Genomic DNA, 17,181 nt, shown 5'->3' with positions numbered 1-17,181 from the left:
CGTTTCCTTGCGTGGGGACGTGGGTAATACGCCCTGCCTTGGAGACCCAAGTGAGGGGACAAACACTGTGGAGCCACCGCTCACTTGGGCCCGGGTCGTCTCAGCGCACCTGGCGGACATGCTTCATCTTGTTTTCTGTGTTGATGGAGACATCTTAATTTTTATGCTGTCCACACGTGTTGCACCTTGACTTGTGTGTGGGTTATGAACTCACATACTTTTGACAGAGGTATCACGTGTTCATCATTTTAAAAAGCACGGAAAACAAAACCCCTTTTCTCCACCTGGCACGGCCCTCCTGCTCCCGGTGCTGTCCTGAGGACCACAGTTGTGATTGGTGGGATACTTTATAATATTGTGATAGTAGTATGTTAAAACTCTCACTTCTGGTCCTGAATTAATACTTTGGTATGTGGGGCTTTTTTAAATTTTATTTTTCAAGGATTCCTCTTTTAAAAGGGGGCGTCAGAATATTTGAACTCCAGAGGAGTTGCATCTTTGGCTTTTATAGCCACTGTCTTAATTTCCATTTTTGTGTTTTTTTTTTTTCTAGTTTTTCCTTGGACCAAGATGACTGATGGAAACCATTCCGCCTCTACAAATGGCGTAGCCTTGATGGGCATTCTGGACAGTCGACCAGGAAACCACATTCAGAACCTGCAACACTTGACTCTCAAGGCACCCAGGTCCCTCTCGTTGCCTGAGTATGGGCCCAAGCTGAAACTCAGTGCTTTAGAAGATCGGCACAGCCTTAAATCGGTGGACTCGGGCATTCCTACCCTCGAGATCGGCAACCCGGAGCCTGTCCCCTGCAGCGTGGTCCACGTGAGGAGGAAGCCCTCTGAGCCGGAGATCGTCCCTGAGCGAGCCTGCCAGAGTGCCTGCCCGCTGCCCTCCTGCGCGCCCCCGGCTCCCGCCGGCGCCGAGCGGGAGCAGAGCGTGCGCAAGTCCTCCACCTTTCCCAGGACGGGCTACGACTCGGTGAAGCTCTACAGCCCCACCTCCCAGAGCCTGCAGCGTAGCGACAATGTCTCGGTGTGCAGCGTGTCCAGCCTCGGCACGGAGCTGTCCACCACGCTGTCCGTCAGCAACGAGGACATCCTGGACCTCGTGGTCACAAGCAGCTCCAGCGCCATCGTGGCCCTGGAGAACGACGACGACCCGCCGTTCACCGACGTCACCTTGAGCTCCACCAGGGAGCCCCGTGACCCCCAGCGGGACTGTGCCTGTGAAACGGAGGAGGGGGGGAAGCTGAGACTCCTGGCACCGTTCAGTCACTTCTTTAGCAGGTAACACGCTCTCCGTCTCTCCTGCAGAGCCCGGTTGTTCATTCAGACCCGCTGCCTTGTTGTTCCGTCTGAAACTTGTCACGTGTTTCCTACCCTTTGGGCACATGCTGTCCTACAGATAATCAGGCCGTCCGTCCCCAGCAGCCCAGCATCCTGTGGACTCGGCGGAGGCCTGGCTTGTTGGTGATTCTGCGGTTTGATCCCTCACTGCTGGCTGTCACTCCTGGGGCCCTGGCTCACGGCACAGTCTCTTATCGCTTCCTGGCCACCGGCCCCTGACATACTGTGGCTGAGGGTGGCCTGTAAGTGGCCACTGTTCCTAAGTCAGCACCCTTTGTCACCCTTATCCTCCGACGGGCCCTTTATGCTGATAACTGGAGTTTCCTGGGCCAAGTGGAGGGTGCTGGTGAGGGTAATCAAGTCAGTAAGCCCAGGGCCCGCTGGTGTGACCCAGGGCTGGTATGTCGGGGCGCCCCTGAGCGTGTCCCCTGCACTCCTGCGCGGCAGTGTTCTTTCGTTTGCATCTGCTCCGGGGCCTCCTGCTGAGGTTTGCGGGGTCACTGCCCTGCAGCACACGCGTTCCCGCCTGTGCTAGGAGCGGGCCGCGCACCCACCCCCCTGCCCCACGGAGGCCCGCCAGCTGGGCGCTGGGCCGGGGACGCCGGGCTCCCCTGGCTCCCCTCCAGCTCCTGCGGCGTCTGCCCTTCTCTTGTGCCTCACACTTACGTTTAGCACGGGCCTCGTGTGTGTGTCCTGGGCTCTGCTCTTGACCGGGAGCGCAGGAGTAACACGGCGGTGGCTCTCGGGGGCTTGCAGACTGAGGGTGGTGGGAAGGGAATGTGTCAGTCAGTCACACAGGCAGGCACAAACTCCCAAACTGTGGAGCGCCGCGAGGAGGTGCCGGGGGATCTGGAGAGCGGGCCTGGAGCAGCCGTCGGCTCCCCAGCAGCTCCCTGGAGGGCAGGATCGAGGGCCGGGCGGCTGGGCTTGCTTCTGGGGTCGGCCCGGCTGCCCCGTGCATGCCCGTTGCAGAGCCCACGTTGGGCACTTGGCGGTGTCCCTTTGAGATGGTGTGGTGTGCTGGCTGGAGTCAGCTGGAGACCTCTGTGGCTGTGGGCATTCGCGTCCACTTATGGCTGCCTCAGTTGTGTCATCAGCCAAAGTGGGGGGTCGTCTTGGATGAACCTGACTCCAGTCCTGAGTGAGAAGGCTTCTCGACGTGGGCTCTGGTTTCATGGGGCACCTCTTCTCCATGATGCACCCGTCGACGGGCACTGTTCTACACCTAGGAGAATTCCCGGCTCCAGACCTCGGTGACTCCATGGTCGCCTTCAGTGGTGGAGCCCAGGAACTGTCGGGGACACCCACGGCCCCTCAGGTGGTGCACTGCAGCTCAGGTTTGGGTGGCCACACCGTCCCCTTTGCTCAGATCAGAGTTTTTAACTTTGCCTGTTTGTGAATACAGTCTGTGAAAGTCACTCACTCGTGTCTGACTCATTGCAACCCCATGGAATATACAGTCCATGGAATTCTCCAGGTCAGAATACTGCAGTGGGTAGCCTTTCCCTTCCTCAGGGGATCTTCCCAACCCAGGGATTGAACCCAGGTCTCCCACGTTGCGGGCAGAGTCTTTACCACCTAAGCCACCAGGGAAGCCCAAATACCATCTGGGTGCCTGTTAACTATGGCTCTTCAGGGCCCATCCCAGAGCTCCAGGGTCAGAGTCTCAGGGAAAATGTCTTGGAGATGGGTTTTTGAAATCCCCTGGGGTTGTTGGCAGATTTGGGAAGCCTGGTTCGAAAATAGAGGTGGCTGGGAAACAGCGTGGAGGAAAGAGCTTAGCTTTGGAGTTCAGCAGACCCACATCCGTGTTCTTGCTGTGTGGCCGTGAGCAAGTTTCTTCCCCTCTCTCGAGTTTCCTCGTCTCTGAAACAGCAGTGGTAGGTGCCTGGCACCTGCTGCCTGTTAGGCCGTTGATGTCCGGCTTATGTCCGCTTACCTGCGTTGTCATTATTTGCTTTCCATGTCAGCCTCTTGGTCTCCACAGTGGGTACGATGGGCCCTCCTCGTCTGGTGGTCTGGGGGACGCGGTGGGCTCCCGTGTGTGAGGCTTGGTGCAGACCCAGACAGAGCAGACTTGGAAGAGTCTGCTGCTTGTTGTGAGCATCCTGACTGTGACCGCTTTGTCTGCTGCTTTGTCTCACTGTCTGTGTTGGAGCCCCTGCTCCTTTGAGAGGAGACGCCGTCTATTACTGCAGATCGTTTCTTGAAAATCTTTCTCAGCTTTGTGCCACAGAAATCAGACATCTCCTCTTTGTTTTATTTCTTACTTCTTGTCTCCTTACCCTTGTTTTTGAGGACTGTGATACTGTTATTAGGAGCCGTTATTAAGTACCTTTGGAATATTAGTGACAGATGAGTCAAGATTGTGATCTTATGGGCCAAATGTAGTGAATTTTTTGTGCTAGACTCCTAAGTGTTAGAGAAGAGTTTCAGCCTGTAATCCCAGAGGGGAGAAAGGGTGGGCAGTTGTGTGCCAAAAACATTCAGGACCCACTCAACATCTTACAGGTGAATTGTGGACAGGGCTGGCGCGCAGCGGCACTCAGAGGACGGTGGACTGTGTGCACTTTTGTCACTGGCAGGGCTGGGGCTGGAGCTGGACCTTTGTGGTTCCCAGCCCAGGGCACCGCGTCATCCTGCTTCTCCACTCTCTCCCCCCTCGACCCAGCGCCTCTCTGCACCATTGGGCCACCTGTTCTCCTTGTCCTCACTGAGTCCACTCTCCACACTATTGTGGACAGCACCGTGGGCGGTGTTGTGGAAGGCCAGTCAGGAGACTGGGGCTCGGAGGCGGCCGTGGAGGCGCTCAGGGAGCCGGGTGCTCAGGGGGCTGACCTGTGGGTGCCCCGACCGCCTCATGAGGGTGGAGCACTCCTGGGAGCACTGGCTGGCCACTGCCCCCCAGAGCCAGGGCCCGGCTCCCGTCCGTGCCTTTGCCCCTTTCTTCACACAGGCTGCAGTGAGCGCCTGTGCTGCTGGCTCCACCCTGAGCTCAGGGTGAGCTCAGAGGAGCTGCCCCCGGGGGAGATGGACACACAGCAGGGCGGGGGGCATGGGTCTTGACATGCGTGTGTGTGTGTGCGTGCGCACACGTGTGCATGCATGTTGGCAGGGGTGCTGAAGTCAGGAGTGCTGGTAAAGGAGTCAGGTTGGCTGGGTTCAGTGTGAGCTAGCCTACTTAATAGCTGTATGACCATGCCAAGTTACTGCACCTCTCTGAGCCGTCAGTGGGGCATAAAATGACCATGCAGGTTTAGAGCTCAAATAGGTCCAGTGTCTAGGACACTTCCTGGCACTCTGTAAGTAGAAGGTATCAATGATGCTAACATAAATATGGTCATTCCTCTTTCTTTTTTGGTCATTTCTAATAAGTGGTTTGTAATGGGTTCTCTAGTTCTCATCCCTATATCATGCTTTACTTTTATCAGTCTGTTAGTGGAAAGAATTGGGATTTCTCCACTTTGGCTCTGCTGATGCTCTGGGAAGGTGAATCTTTGTGGTGAAATCCGCCCTGTTCATTGAAAGCTGTTGACCTCTACTTGCTAGTTGTCAGTAGCACCTTTCCAGTGTGACAATCAGAAATAACCTCAGCCGTTGGGAGTGTCCCCAGAGGGCCAGGCTGGTGGGGTAGGAGAAGTGGGCAAAAATCACTCAGCCATTGAGAACGACTGAGCTAGCATGTTGCAAATGTTGGTATTTTATTGCTTCTTTGAAGGAAATTTATTGATGTTTTGTATGTATTTTTTAGATTAAAGTATAGCTGATTTACGATATTACTTTCATTGATTCAGTATTTTAATAGATTTACTTCATTTAAAGGCTCCCCTTGTGGCTTAGTTGGTAAAGAGTCCGCCTGCAGTGCAGGAGACCCTGGTTCAATTCCTGGGTCGGGACGATCCGCTGGAGAAGGGATAGGCTACCCACTCCAGTATTCTTGGCCTTCCCTTGTGGCTCAGCTGGGAAAAAATCCACCTGCAATGCAGGAGACCCTGGTTCGATCCCTGGGTTGGGAAGATCCCCTGGAGAAGAGAAAGGCTACCCACTCCAGTATTCTGGCCTGGAGAATGCCATGGCCTAGACAGTCTATGGGGTCGCAAAGAGTCGGACACGACTGAAAGGTTTCCACCTCTCACCCCGTTAAAGTCACTGTAAAGTGGCGGCCTCTCCCGCTGCGTGCTGAGCAGGACTCTGACCCTGTGTAGACGAGAGGGACGGTGTTGCAGGATCCTCTGAGCCCAGACTGCACCGGAGCCTTCCTCCAGAGAGCTGGCAGCAGCACGAGAGCGCTGGGCACACGCTTGCCTTGTGCGGGAGACAGGGTCGGGGTGTCTGTGAGGCCCGGGGCTGACGGCTCTGCTCCGGCCTGGGGGGTGGGGATTAGCTCTGACCACGTCCATCTGCTTTCACGCAGCCCTTCGTAAAGCTCTCAGGAGAGGTGATCGGAGTGTGCCCTGCCTAGAAGCGATGCTGGCACTGCATTCAGAGGGTGAGAGGAGCGTGCCAAGTGCCCACGTGGAGCAGAGGGAATCACCTGTGGGCAGCCCAGAGGCGTGGGGCACCTGGCTGGGCTTAAAGGACTGTGATGATACGTTTTTCTGCTCTGCTTCCTGACCTGGCCAAGAGCTCCTCAGGGCTGCGCTCTGTGTGTGGTTTGCCCTGGCACCGAGTTGTGACTCGGAGCTGGAGACAGAAGGCGTTGGTGGGTGAGAGCCAGAGCTGCTCTGACGCCAGTTTGAACCTCTGCTCGGCCATTTTTGACTGGTGTGACCTCCAGAAACTTCATTAACCTCTGTGATCCCAGGGCGTGCTGGGTGACGGGGGTTGACTGTACCTCCTGTAAAGAGTGGTCGTGGGGGTGAAACGAGGTCACGCAGGGGCAGCTCTGGGCAGAGCACACACCCAGTGTGAGGGTGTGGGCTCCTGGGCCCGCTCTCTTGCTTTTGTTGGGTTTCACCTAAGGTTGCTCTTTTTAAAAAGGGTCTGCCATCTGAAAAAGCTCGCAAGCACGGGACTGAGAATTAAATCTTTCTGTGGGTACTTTAACTCAGCATGAGTGTGCGCAACTGAAATTTTAGTTCCTGTACTGGTCTAGGCTTTGGGGATTTATTCATTTGAAAGGCAACCTGGGCAGTGCTAAGGAACACGTTTGCTCCTGGCTTTCTGATGAGGGAGGTGAGCGGGAACCAGAGACACGTGGCGGCCAGAGCCCTGGCGCAGGGGGAGCAGGCAGAGTGCAGGGCCTGCCGGGCGCCATTCCCAGCCCCTCCATGTGGCCACTTGGTTTGATCTTCAACTACTGCAGGGTAGAGGGTGGGTGTTAGATGCTGTGGGCTGGCTTGTTCATCCTCCTAGGGGGCCTTCCTGCCCTGGGGAAGCCCGAGAGTTAAAAATGTGTATTTCCCTAGTCGCTTGCAGCTAGGGCTCCCGGCAGGAATTAGGTCCCATTTATGAAAGATGTGAGATAGAACTTAGGCGGAGACCGTTTTTCTTCCCCCTTGGGCTGTTTCCTGCTGTCTCGTGATGTCACAGAGATGTGAGCCTTGCCTGCAGCATCACCCGGTGTCCACTCCCTGACCGTGTGGCAGCAGCTGCGGAGGGTGGGGGCTGTGTCCTGCGTCCCGTCGCGGTGGACCCTGTCGCGGTGACCCTGTCGCTCCCTCGAACTCGGTCCTTCCCGTGGCAGCTTGGATGTGACTGCTGCCCCGGTGCGTCAGTCCTGTCTTGCTCAGGGAGCTGTTCCTGGGGGCCCAGTTCAGAGCCAGCCGCTTCAGCCCTTAACAGTGATTGGAAATCGTCTAATTCCTTGAGTTAAATCCCTTTCTGCTTAAAATTCCTAGAGTGGTTTCTGTATCCTGTGCTGAAAACCAGTGGATTCAGGTGAGTACTGTGATAATTCTCTCCCCGGGGAGGAGACTGCAGCAAGAGGTGGTTGCGTAGCTTCACGGGGTACAAAGATAGTCCGGGGTTTGGACTCTGAGCTTAGGCTTCTTTTCTGGGAAACAGAAGTTCATGCTTCAGAAGGTTGCTGGGGTTAAAGGGGAGGAAATGTACATGCCTGTGAAGTGCCTGGCCCATGACAGGCCTGTCAGTGTCTGTTTATTTACTTATTGCCTGACTACTGCTTTGACCATGTTAGAATTAGTGTCAGTAAATTGAAGTGTAACATTGTAACTAGGACTTTCTGTAACGTCTGCTTGCCAGTATTCTTTTTAACTGAAGGATAATTGCCTTACAGTGTTGTGTTAGGTTCTGCTATACAGCCCAGTGAATCAGCTACATGTCTATCTGTGTATGAGCCTCCCTCCCCCGCCACCCCCCATCCCACCTCTCAGGTCATCTCAGAGCTCCGAGCTGAGCTCCCTGTCTATTCAGCAGCTTCCCACTGTTTAATACTAAGCAGCGATTATAATAATATCAATATTCATATCGATAATATCAATCACTGTTTAATAATAAGCAGCGATCTGTTTAATACTTTGCCTGTATTCCTGATGACTTCGATCTGGCATTAGTGATACCCAGAAAATGCCTACTGTATATCTGAGCTGCTGGGGTGTGTGTACTTGTGTGTGTGTGCCTGTATGCACACGTACTGCTGTGATACTTGGAAGGAACAGTGATTGGTGTTCTCTTGACCTTCCTGTCTGCTGGGCTGGGATCTTGGGTAAGCCAGGCTCTGAACCTCTCTGGGGCCTAGTGTCCTTGTTGCAAAAGGAGCTGAGGGTATCCACCTTTCAGAGTTCTTCTGAAAGTGAAAGCAGGGCTCTGGTCAAGGTGTTGAGCCCCAGTGCCAGGCTGGAAGGCACAGAGATGGGCAGACACACTGCAGGCGGCCGTGTGAATCCCCGCACTGTGCAATGTGATGTGGGCTTGGAAAGAGGCAGGCGCGCAGCAGCAGATCCCTCGGGAGAGACTCGGGCTGACGTGCCAGCAGGCCTCTGGAAGTGCCTCCTGGGTGCTCTCTGGCAAAGTCAAGGGAGCGGGGAGAAGCGCCGCATTTCTGGAAAAAGCATTTCTGGGAAAGCGCCTTGGCAAGAGGTGCTCAGGATGGAGTGCAGAGCTGGGAGGGGACAGGAAGGCAGTGGGAGCCCAGAGTGGGTGGGGCTTCTGGGGACCACGGCACATGGAGACCCCAGATCTGAAGCATGTAAGCGCTGCAGAGGGGAACACACAGGTGTGCCCGGGGCTGCTGAGCTGCCTCCAGGAGGGAGGGTGGGACCTGGGGAGAGGAGGGGTGCCCCATTCCGAGCATGCTGAGCGCACACCGGCACTTCACTCCCTCGGGCCTTTCCCAGCCCTCAGGTCGAGACTGTGAGCATCCACTCATGACTCCACAGGAGCCCACACTGCCCCGGGTCACATGTGGGGCTGGGGCAGGGAGAGAAAAAGGAGAGCGGCCCTGGAGACCCTGCGGGCAGGCGGGCGGAGCCTCTGACCAGTGCAGGGCTCGGCGCGGGGGGCTTCCTCAGGGCACAGGCGCCCCTGAGCAGGACAGGGTGCTGGGGGCAGGCGGGTGGAGCGCCCCTTTCCCCTCGGGTGTTGGACTCATCCAGACCAGCTGTTCCAGAGCGCGGAGCGGGGCCAGGTTCAGCTGAGTCCCAAGGCTCGCGGCTCCGGGCGGAGGAGACCTCAGCAGAGAGAGGTTAGAGCAGGCGCTGCCTGGGCCTTGAGCCTGAGAGAAGCAGGGAAGGTTCCGGCAGGCAGGGCACCCAGTGGGTGGTCTCCGTTGTCAGCAGTGAAAGATCTGCCAGGGTCTCCGAGTCCTGTCCTTCCTGCTCTGTGTCAGTGCTTGCCCAGGCACACGTCGTCGACCCTGGCTCCTCTGAACCTGTTTTGAAACCCTCGCCTCAGGGTATTCTGTCTTCCGCTGTGAATTCCTGCACCAGATGGATTTGCAGTAGCTCAGCCCCCTCGATTGTGGAATGCCTGGGCTTTGCTTTTCCAACCCCGGTTACACAGCTCAGCTCTCACCAGCCATGCTTGCGACACCTGGGAGTTCATCGGTGGCCTTGACCAGAGATGTTTCTCTCACTCCATCTGCGCTTCGGTCTGAGGTTGCCCTTCAGGTGTGGCGAGGGTGCAGCGGATAGGGTCGCTTGCAGACGCGGGACGGGAGCATCTGGCGGACCCTCTGTCGGGACACAGCTGGGCTCGGAAGGGACGGCTGGGTCTGCTGAGGGTGTTGCCTCCTTGCGCTTTGCTAGGCTTTGTTGGTTTGCTTTGCCAGCCAATCACAGGCGTGATAATTTCTTTATCGAGTGCCTGCAGTGGACCCAAGCCCGTGCGAGGCCCTGTGTTTCTCATTGTCTGTCCTTCCCAGGGATGCTTAGTGAGCATCTGCCATTCGCCAAGACACCGTTCTAGGTGCTTGGGATTCATTTGTGGACGGAACAAGGACCTTTGTCCTCAGAGAGCTTAGACAGTATTCTAGTGGGGGGGGGGGCAGATAATAGTCACAGTGAATGAATGAATGAAGCCGAGACAAACGCTGTGAAGAAAATGAGAGCGTGCAGGCGGTGGGAGGGCCGGGGGCTGGGGAAGGCGGGTTGCCGAATGGCCCGGGAGCCCAGCGGAGCTGTGCTTCTCGGGGACGAGGAGGGGAGATTCTAGCAGAGACTTGAAGCGAGTCAGGAAGGCCCTGAGAGCAGACGCCTGGGAGCGGAGCGACTCAGGCTGAGGAAGGGCGCGGGCAGGCCTGGTGCGTTAGAGGAGCAGCGAGGAGCCCGTGTGATGGACCGCGTGAGCCATGAGGAGGGGCGTGAGTGAGGTTGGTGGGGCCCCGTCCTGTGTAGGCCTGGAGCCTGCGGTCGGTGATGGCAGGGACGCCCAGGCTTGGGGAGTTGGGTCTGAGCAGGATTCTGAGATTCAAGTTTGGAGTTGTTGGCATCGTGGGGCGTTTGGAACAGGTGAGGTCACCGCTCATCAAGGAGTGAGCCTGAGGGCACGTGAGGGCTGAGAGGCCTGGGGAGAGGGGGCGGTGGGGCGGGTGGCGTGATCGACTGGGCCCAGAGTGCTGGTGTCAGGGAGATGCGGGCTGACCGGTAACTCAGCGAGGGGCCCAGAGCTGCCCCCGTGGAGGGGTGCTGGGCAAAGCATCACCGGGGTGAAGCTATGGGGACGGGAGGAGGCAGGCTGGAAATAGCGGGCACGGGCGACTCTTCTGGTGGGTTTTCTGCATCAGGGCAAAGAGCTGGGTGAGAGCTGGAGGGAGAAGCATTGTGGGGTTGGTCTCTTTTTTAAGACTGGGGAAACCTTAATTTTGCTTTTGTTACTGTTTCTGTTCAGTCTTAAATCAAAGAATAGGAGCTGACCCTGTCAGAGAGAGGAGCAAGCTCTGGAGCGTGGTCCTGGCGTTGGCTCTGCGGGGATGGCTCTAGTGCTCAGATGGAGGCGGTGACTTTGGCCGGCAGGGTTGTCCAGTGGGGCCGGTGGGGGAGCGGGCGTGGGCATAGCTGTGGAGGCTGGACGGGCCACCGGGGTCCGGAGGCCTCTTGTGTTCAACGCGCAGGGATGACTCTATTGTCCAATCCAGGGCTGCTGGATTGTTTTTCTATGTGCGAATGTAGGTTTTTATGAACATATTTACTTTTTTCAGAGGTCGACTTTATCTTTCAGAGTAGTTGTAGGTTCACTGCACAATTAAGCAGCGATCCCGTGTACCTCTCCCCACCAACGTGCACAGCCTCCCACGCCATCAGCATCTCCCCCGCCCCACCCTCCGTTATCAGCACCGAGTCTTTCGCTTGCACGAGGGTTCACTCTCCAATGCAGCAGATTCCGTGGGTTTGCACAAACGTGTAATGACAGGTCCACGTCCTGGTGCCAGATAGCTGCTTCTGGCCCGAACAGCCCCTCTGCCCACACTCCGTTGTCCTCTGTTCCCGCTCAGCCCCGGGACGGCTGACCTCTCTCCAGTCTTCACGGTGAGCATACGGTGTAGAGCCTTTGCAGACTGGCTTCTCTCACTGACTTGTATGCCTTTAAGGCGCCTCTGTGGTCTTCAGTGCCTGACTGGCTCTTCTCCTCTTGGTGCTGAGTGATGCTCACGGCCTGGGAGATGCCACAAAGAGACGTCCGAGGGAGCGAGACCATCACAGGCCGGGTGTGAGGTGTCCCTTCTCGTCTGCATCCCTGGTCTCCGGGGGAGCCGCCCTCCTCTGGCTGCTGCCCGAGACGACCTCTGGCTCTTGCTGCCCAGGTCCAGGCCTGGTCGCTCGAGGACCAAGTCTTCTCTGTGTGTGCACCCTGAAGCGTTTCTGCACTGCTTACCCACCCTTGGGAGGGCCGGTCCAGCCTCCATGGGGGACCAGCCTCACGGGCTTCTGTGACCTTCCATGTGTCCCGAGGAGCCCATGTTCACACGGGGGGCTCCCGGGAGACCCTGGGGGGAGCTTGTGTGTGTCACCCCAGCTGCCCGGTATTGGAACTTTGGCTGACCTCCTCCTGGGGGCCCATCGCCCAGTTGTTCCAGGTCCAGGGGGCCCCTGCAGCAGCACTCCCCAGAACGTGGGAGGGGCTGGAGCCCACGTGAGGGCAGCGTGGGGCCTGCACCAGTAGAGGCCCAGACGTGCAGGGACGCGCCAGCAGCTGTGGTTTCCAGGGCCGAGGCGGGCTCGGCTGGAGAAACCTGCCTGCAGCCCTCGCAGGCGTCAGGGGCGCCCTCTTCCTCGGCAGCTCTGCCTTCCACGCCCCCAGCCCGCGCCTCCGCGCCGCCAGCAGGGCGCTCTGCAGGGCCGTGTCCAGCGTGTGCAGCAGTGGATCCAGCGAGAGGAGCCGTCTCATCTGCGGGTCGCCCCTCTGTCCTCCCACGGGGCTGCCCACCTCTCCGGGAGGACGTCCCGCGTCTGCCCCTCGTGCTGTGCAGGCTGTGAACGGGAAGAATCGCTGAGGCCCCCAGGGAAGGGTGAGGCCCCCTTGCTGTGGTTCTGCAGCTCCCTGCCGTTGCGGTGGCAGCGCCATTGTGCGGTATCACTGATGGGTGCCCCCGAGGGACTCCGTCTCCCTCGTCCCGTGCCCACACCTGGTTAGAACCCGGGAGACTTGTCAGGTCGCTGAGTTCACACGTCCTCCATTTCCTCCATGGATACCTGTGGGGGCCCAGTGCTGGGGTGCGGCCGCCGACAAGCCCCTTCCCCCCATGAAAGTACCGCGGGGCCCTTGTGGTCTCTTGTGACCACAGGTTGTGAGAGATGCTCAGTGTCAGGCTTGAGCTGCTGGTGGGAGATCAGAAGCACAGTCTGGGGAGAGGGATGGGGGTGGTGGAAGGCCAGGCTGGGGGCCTGTTTGGAATAGGGGAGTCAGGGAGGGCCTCGCTGAGCAGGGACAGGTGAGCAGAGGTCTGAGCGAGATGAGGAAGGCCACGGCAGGTCCAGGGGCTCTGAGGCTGGCGGGGACTTGCCGGGTCCTGAGTGTGTGGGCTCTGCTGACCTTTCCCCCTTTCCGCGAGAGGCAGCTGGTGCGGTGGGCTCCCCGTCCCTGGTCCACGGCAGCCTGTGCAGCCTTCACCCGAGACGCCCTGCGCGGTTGTCTGGGGCCTCACGTTGGGGCCCAGTTGGTGCTTAATGCTAGACTCCAGACCTGTGCTGTCCAGCATGTTGGCCACCGGCCACGTGTAGCTATTTAAATTGAATTAAAATGGGAACTTTGGTTCTTCAGTCCCACTGGCCACATTCCAGTGCTCAGTAGCCACACGTGGCTGGTGTCTCCCACGTGAGACAGCTTGATATGTTTCCATCATTGTGTGACGTTCTGTTGTCCAGCGCTGGTCTAAGTGGTCCAGATGACATCTCTGACTTGACTTTAAGCCTTTGTTATCGTGTGTGAAAGTAGCATGTGGTGGTTGTAAAACAAGCAAGTCAGTAGGGAGGTGTGTGAAGCCCAGGGCAGCCTGTGGAAGGAGCCATCCCCAGGACCCTGTGGAGAGGGAGTGAGCAGACAGGAGGCCTGCCTCCTCCTCTGGAAGGAGGGGTGGGGCGAGAGCCACATGCCGCGTGTTGAGGGTCTCACCTGAGGCTGGTCTGACACGCCTGTGAGCTCAGGGATGAGGTTCAGAATCCCCGATACTGAAGGGTCGGGGGGGGGGGGGAGCCTGCCCCTCCGAGGGGTGTTTGAGGTGTCTGTCGTCCCTCCAGCGACTCGAGGAGGGGGCAGCTCAGAGAGAGCAGTCGTGGAGCCAGGGGCGTGACTGTCCCCTCTGCCCTCCGGGCTGGGGGCGGGCCCTTGGCTTCGCTTTCCTGGAGCCAGTTTCCCTTGTCTCTGGTGTGGCGATAACGAGGCCACGCACAGTGCTTGGCCCAGTGGTCAGTGCTGCGCCCTCTCTAGAATTTATCAGGAATCTCTTCCCCGCTTCTTGCTTGAGTAAACGAATGAGTGAAGGAATGCTCAGAAGTGCCAGCTTGCCCAAGAAATGAGCAGCTGAAAAAAGAGAAACAAAGGATTCAGTCGGTCCTGGAGGGTGAACCTGATGGATCTCTTTCACGTTACTGATGACTTGATTAAAATCAGGCCACCGGCTGGTTTTCTGTGGTCTCACCAGTTCTCTGTTAGGTGTGGAGGAACTCAAGGGAACAGGAAGGTGTTTTGGGAAATCCCAGCTGGGTCTGATGATCTGCTTCCTTCCCGTTTGAGGATTAGGAAGCTTGTCTATACCTGAGGAAAGAAAGCGTTTATGTTCAGCTGCTTGCTGTTGGGCGCTGACACTGACATGCCCGTTGGCCTCAGGTGGGGGCGGGCAGGGACTTTTTGTTCCCGAGTGCTGGAGTCAGTAATCAGGAGCAGCCTGAACTGAACCAAGAAAGAATGTCTTCAGCCTGCACGTCTCTGTATATGTCCTGTTCAGTAACCGGACCATGTTCCTGGTAAACCTCATAGGCTGCCCTGATTTCTCTGCATCATTTCTGCCCTGGCTTCTACAAGGTGTTCATGTCCTTAGCAGTTCCACAGCCACAAGCAAGGTAGTTTTGGGGAGTGGGGCATGAAGAGAACATCTTTGTTCTTTGCAAGATTCGTTTGGCTTCCTGACTTGATGCCACACCCCCAGCGTCTTGGCACTATCGGGAAGTCACATGCTGCATCTTTATGGAAACTGAAGTTATGGTCAGCCTGGGAGGGTGACTCAGTGTGCAGTTCAGGACGCTCGGAGGGGTCCAAGGGTATGGACACACCCACAGGCAGACCCATTCCTGCAACACACGTCTTCAGCTGCCAGCTACTCACTACCCAGAAATAAATTTCCCTCTGCCCAGCTGAGTATAAGATCTGTTCTACTTAAAAAACGTTAGTGGGATGATAGAGCAGTTAATACTGTCTTGCTCGGTTTTCCACCTTGAGTAGTGCTTATTTTAAAACGACTGCGTGTTTGTTTGTAGAGTCCTGGATACTCGATGTAGCTGACATTTAAACTCTGCTGTGCCTTCTGCATATTTCATGTGCACGTCTTACTGGATTGCCACATCAGATCAGCTAGTTCCTGTTTATGTGAACTGACCTGGGTCTGTAAGGGAGAGTTGTTTCAATTCCACTTCTGCTGATTCTCTGTTGTGAGTCCTTGTGGTTTGTCTCGGGATTCCTGTAAGGCTCTATATATGGAGGAGTGATGAGTCATCCAGATTTGCCTAATGGCCTGGTGAACCCCCCTCCCCTCCCCAGTCCACTTTCCTGTTCATTCCCCTTTGCTTCCAGTCAGACGCTTTTAGAATTCAATCTCTGTGTACAGTGTTACAGGGAAGAGTGAATGTTTGTAGGGGTCTGGAAACTAGGGTTTGGAATTAAGTCCTCATTTCCTTTAGGTTTCAGGATTGAGTGGTTAATGTATTTCCTAGCAGGAGGGGAAAGAAGTGAAAGTGTTAGTTGCTCAGTCCTGTCCGACTCTTTGTGACCCCATGGACTGTAGCCCACCAGGCTCCTAGTTCTCCAGGCAAGAATACTGTAGTGGGTTGCCATTCTCTTCTCCAGGGGATCTTTCCAACCCTGGGATCCAACCCAGGTCTCCTGCATTGCAGGTGGATTCTTGACCGTCTGAGCCACCAGGGAAGCCTAGGAGGGGAGGTCTAGGGGAAACGGTCAGGAGGGCATGGGCTCTGCCTCCCAGTGCACATCCTGCAGAGCTGTGTTGACTAAAGAAGTGCACCACCCAAAACCTGAGTGAGAATTCTGTTTCATTCGGTGGCACTCCTGAGGCCCATAGCCCGGGAAGGCAGCCTCTCTGATAGCTCTGATGGACTGACTGTTCCAGAGAGCTAAACAAGGAGCCAGGGTCTGGAGTTTTTTGATGGGGGAAAGAAACAACTTGTAGTCAAACACAAAAGATTATTGCTAATCACAGAAAGCAGATATCTGAAGTTAATGGTTTTAGAGCTTGTCTACGTATGGCAAGATGCAAGAGCCTGTGCTAATTGAAACCATCCCTTTGGTGTGTACCTTAACTGTCTAGGGCCAGTGGTCTGGTTTTCTCCACGCTGAACCCCCTCAGGGCGCACCAGATGGGCTCCTGTCGTAGCTGCTGCTGGATGGTAGGCAGCATTCATGTTTCCTGGAATGGCGGGCAGCATTTTTTTTTTTCTTCTTTTTTTTTGTTCACAGGGGGAAGGGAGCCTAGTGTGAGGAGGAAGAAGGGGGCAGGAGGCCAGTTAGACGAGGAAGAATGTTTCCTGGTCAGCCCCACCCTTGCACCTGACTATTTACTCTGAGTCTTTACCCTGGAATGAACAGGTTTCATTCTTTCTAGAAGTTCCTTTGGCAGCAGTTGTTTTTAAGGCAGAAGAAATTGAGTGGTGGTGAGAGATTGTGGAGAAGGAAATGGCAACCCACTCCAGTACTCTTGCCTGGAAAATCCCGTGGACGGAGGAGCCTGGTAGGCTATAGTCCATGGGGTCGCAAAGAGTTGGACATGACTGAGCGACTTCACTTTCACTTTTCACTTTAAGAGTTTGTGGGGAGAAGACATAACTACGTATTTGCTTAGGTGAATGCTAGCTGCTGTAACAAACTTGAAATATATTTGATGGCTCAGACACAGTGGAGGTTTATTTCCACTCTCTTCCATGTCTCTCCATCTCGGGGCTCTGTCGATTTCGACCTGAGGATTCCAGGCTCCTCTGCATCAAGCCAGAGAGGCGACAGAGCCTGAATGCGCTGGGTGTGGGGGGTTTCCTGGGGAGCGCACACTTGAAGGGGGCACATCACCCCACTCACAGCTTATTGGCTGGTGCTCCGACCTGTGGCCACACACACCTGTGAGGGGAGCTGGGAAACGGGGCCAGTGCCTGGATACAGGTTTCTCAGGATGAAGGTCAGGTGGTCTGGTATTCCCATCTCTCTAAGAATTTTCCACAGTTTGTTGTGATCCACACAGTCAGAGGCTTTGGCTTAGTCAAATAAAGCAGAAGTAGCTGTTTTTCTGGAACTCTCTTGCTTTTTCGATGATCCCGTGGATGTTGGCATTGTGACCGCGGAGCTTTGGCAGGCCATTTTTCTTGTCCCGTGGCTGCACCCGCCTGTGAGGAGGGCTGGGAAACAGGGCCAGTGCCTGGATCAGGAGGGAGTGGGTTTGGTGAAGAGTGAGGAGCCTTGGCCAGCCACTTTTCTGCATCATTTTTCTTGATCCCCTTTCTTCATCAGAAGTAATGCCTGGGGTCGATTCGTTGAATGCTCTGTCACCCTCTTGCTTATATGGTAGTTCTCACCATCTGCAGCATCAACACCTAAGTGCTTGACGTGACCCAGGGAGCATTCTGCATCTAGCCCCCATCCTGTGCCACAGCCACAAAACCCGACCAAAACCTGACTTACAGTAACAGAGACAAAACCTGACGGAACGTGACTTAAGAGT

The 17,181-nt window shown here is 56.1% G+C and overlaps 1 protein-coding gene across 6 annotated transcripts in view; it reads left to right on the top strand.

The window, feature by feature from the left end:
* The window catches only part of TBC1D14 (TBC1 domain family member 14), a 103,304-nt gene that overhangs the window by 9,999 nt on the left and 76,124 nt on the right, over positions 1-17,181 (top strand). For all 6 annotated transcript variants that reach the window (XM_043906095.1, XM_043906100.1, XM_043906098.1 and 3 more), the window contains exon 2: positions 554-1,289. In XM_043906095.1, coding sequence (XP_043762030.1) covers positions 571-1,289 — 719 coding nt within the window. In that variant the 5' untranslated portion in view covers positions 554-570. The remainder of the gene's footprint in view (positions 1-553; positions 1,290-17,181) is intronic.

The sequence above is a fragment of the Cervus elaphus genome, chromosome 6 (genome assembly GCF_910594005.1).
Source record: "Cervus elaphus chromosome 6, mCerEla1.1, whole genome shotgun sequence".
NCBI lineage: Eukaryota > Metazoa > Chordata > Mammalia > Artiodactyla > Cervidae > Cervus > Cervus elaphus.
The sequence above is the reverse complement of the archived record's forward strand: the minus strand, read 5'-3'. Positions and strand labels throughout refer to the sequence as shown.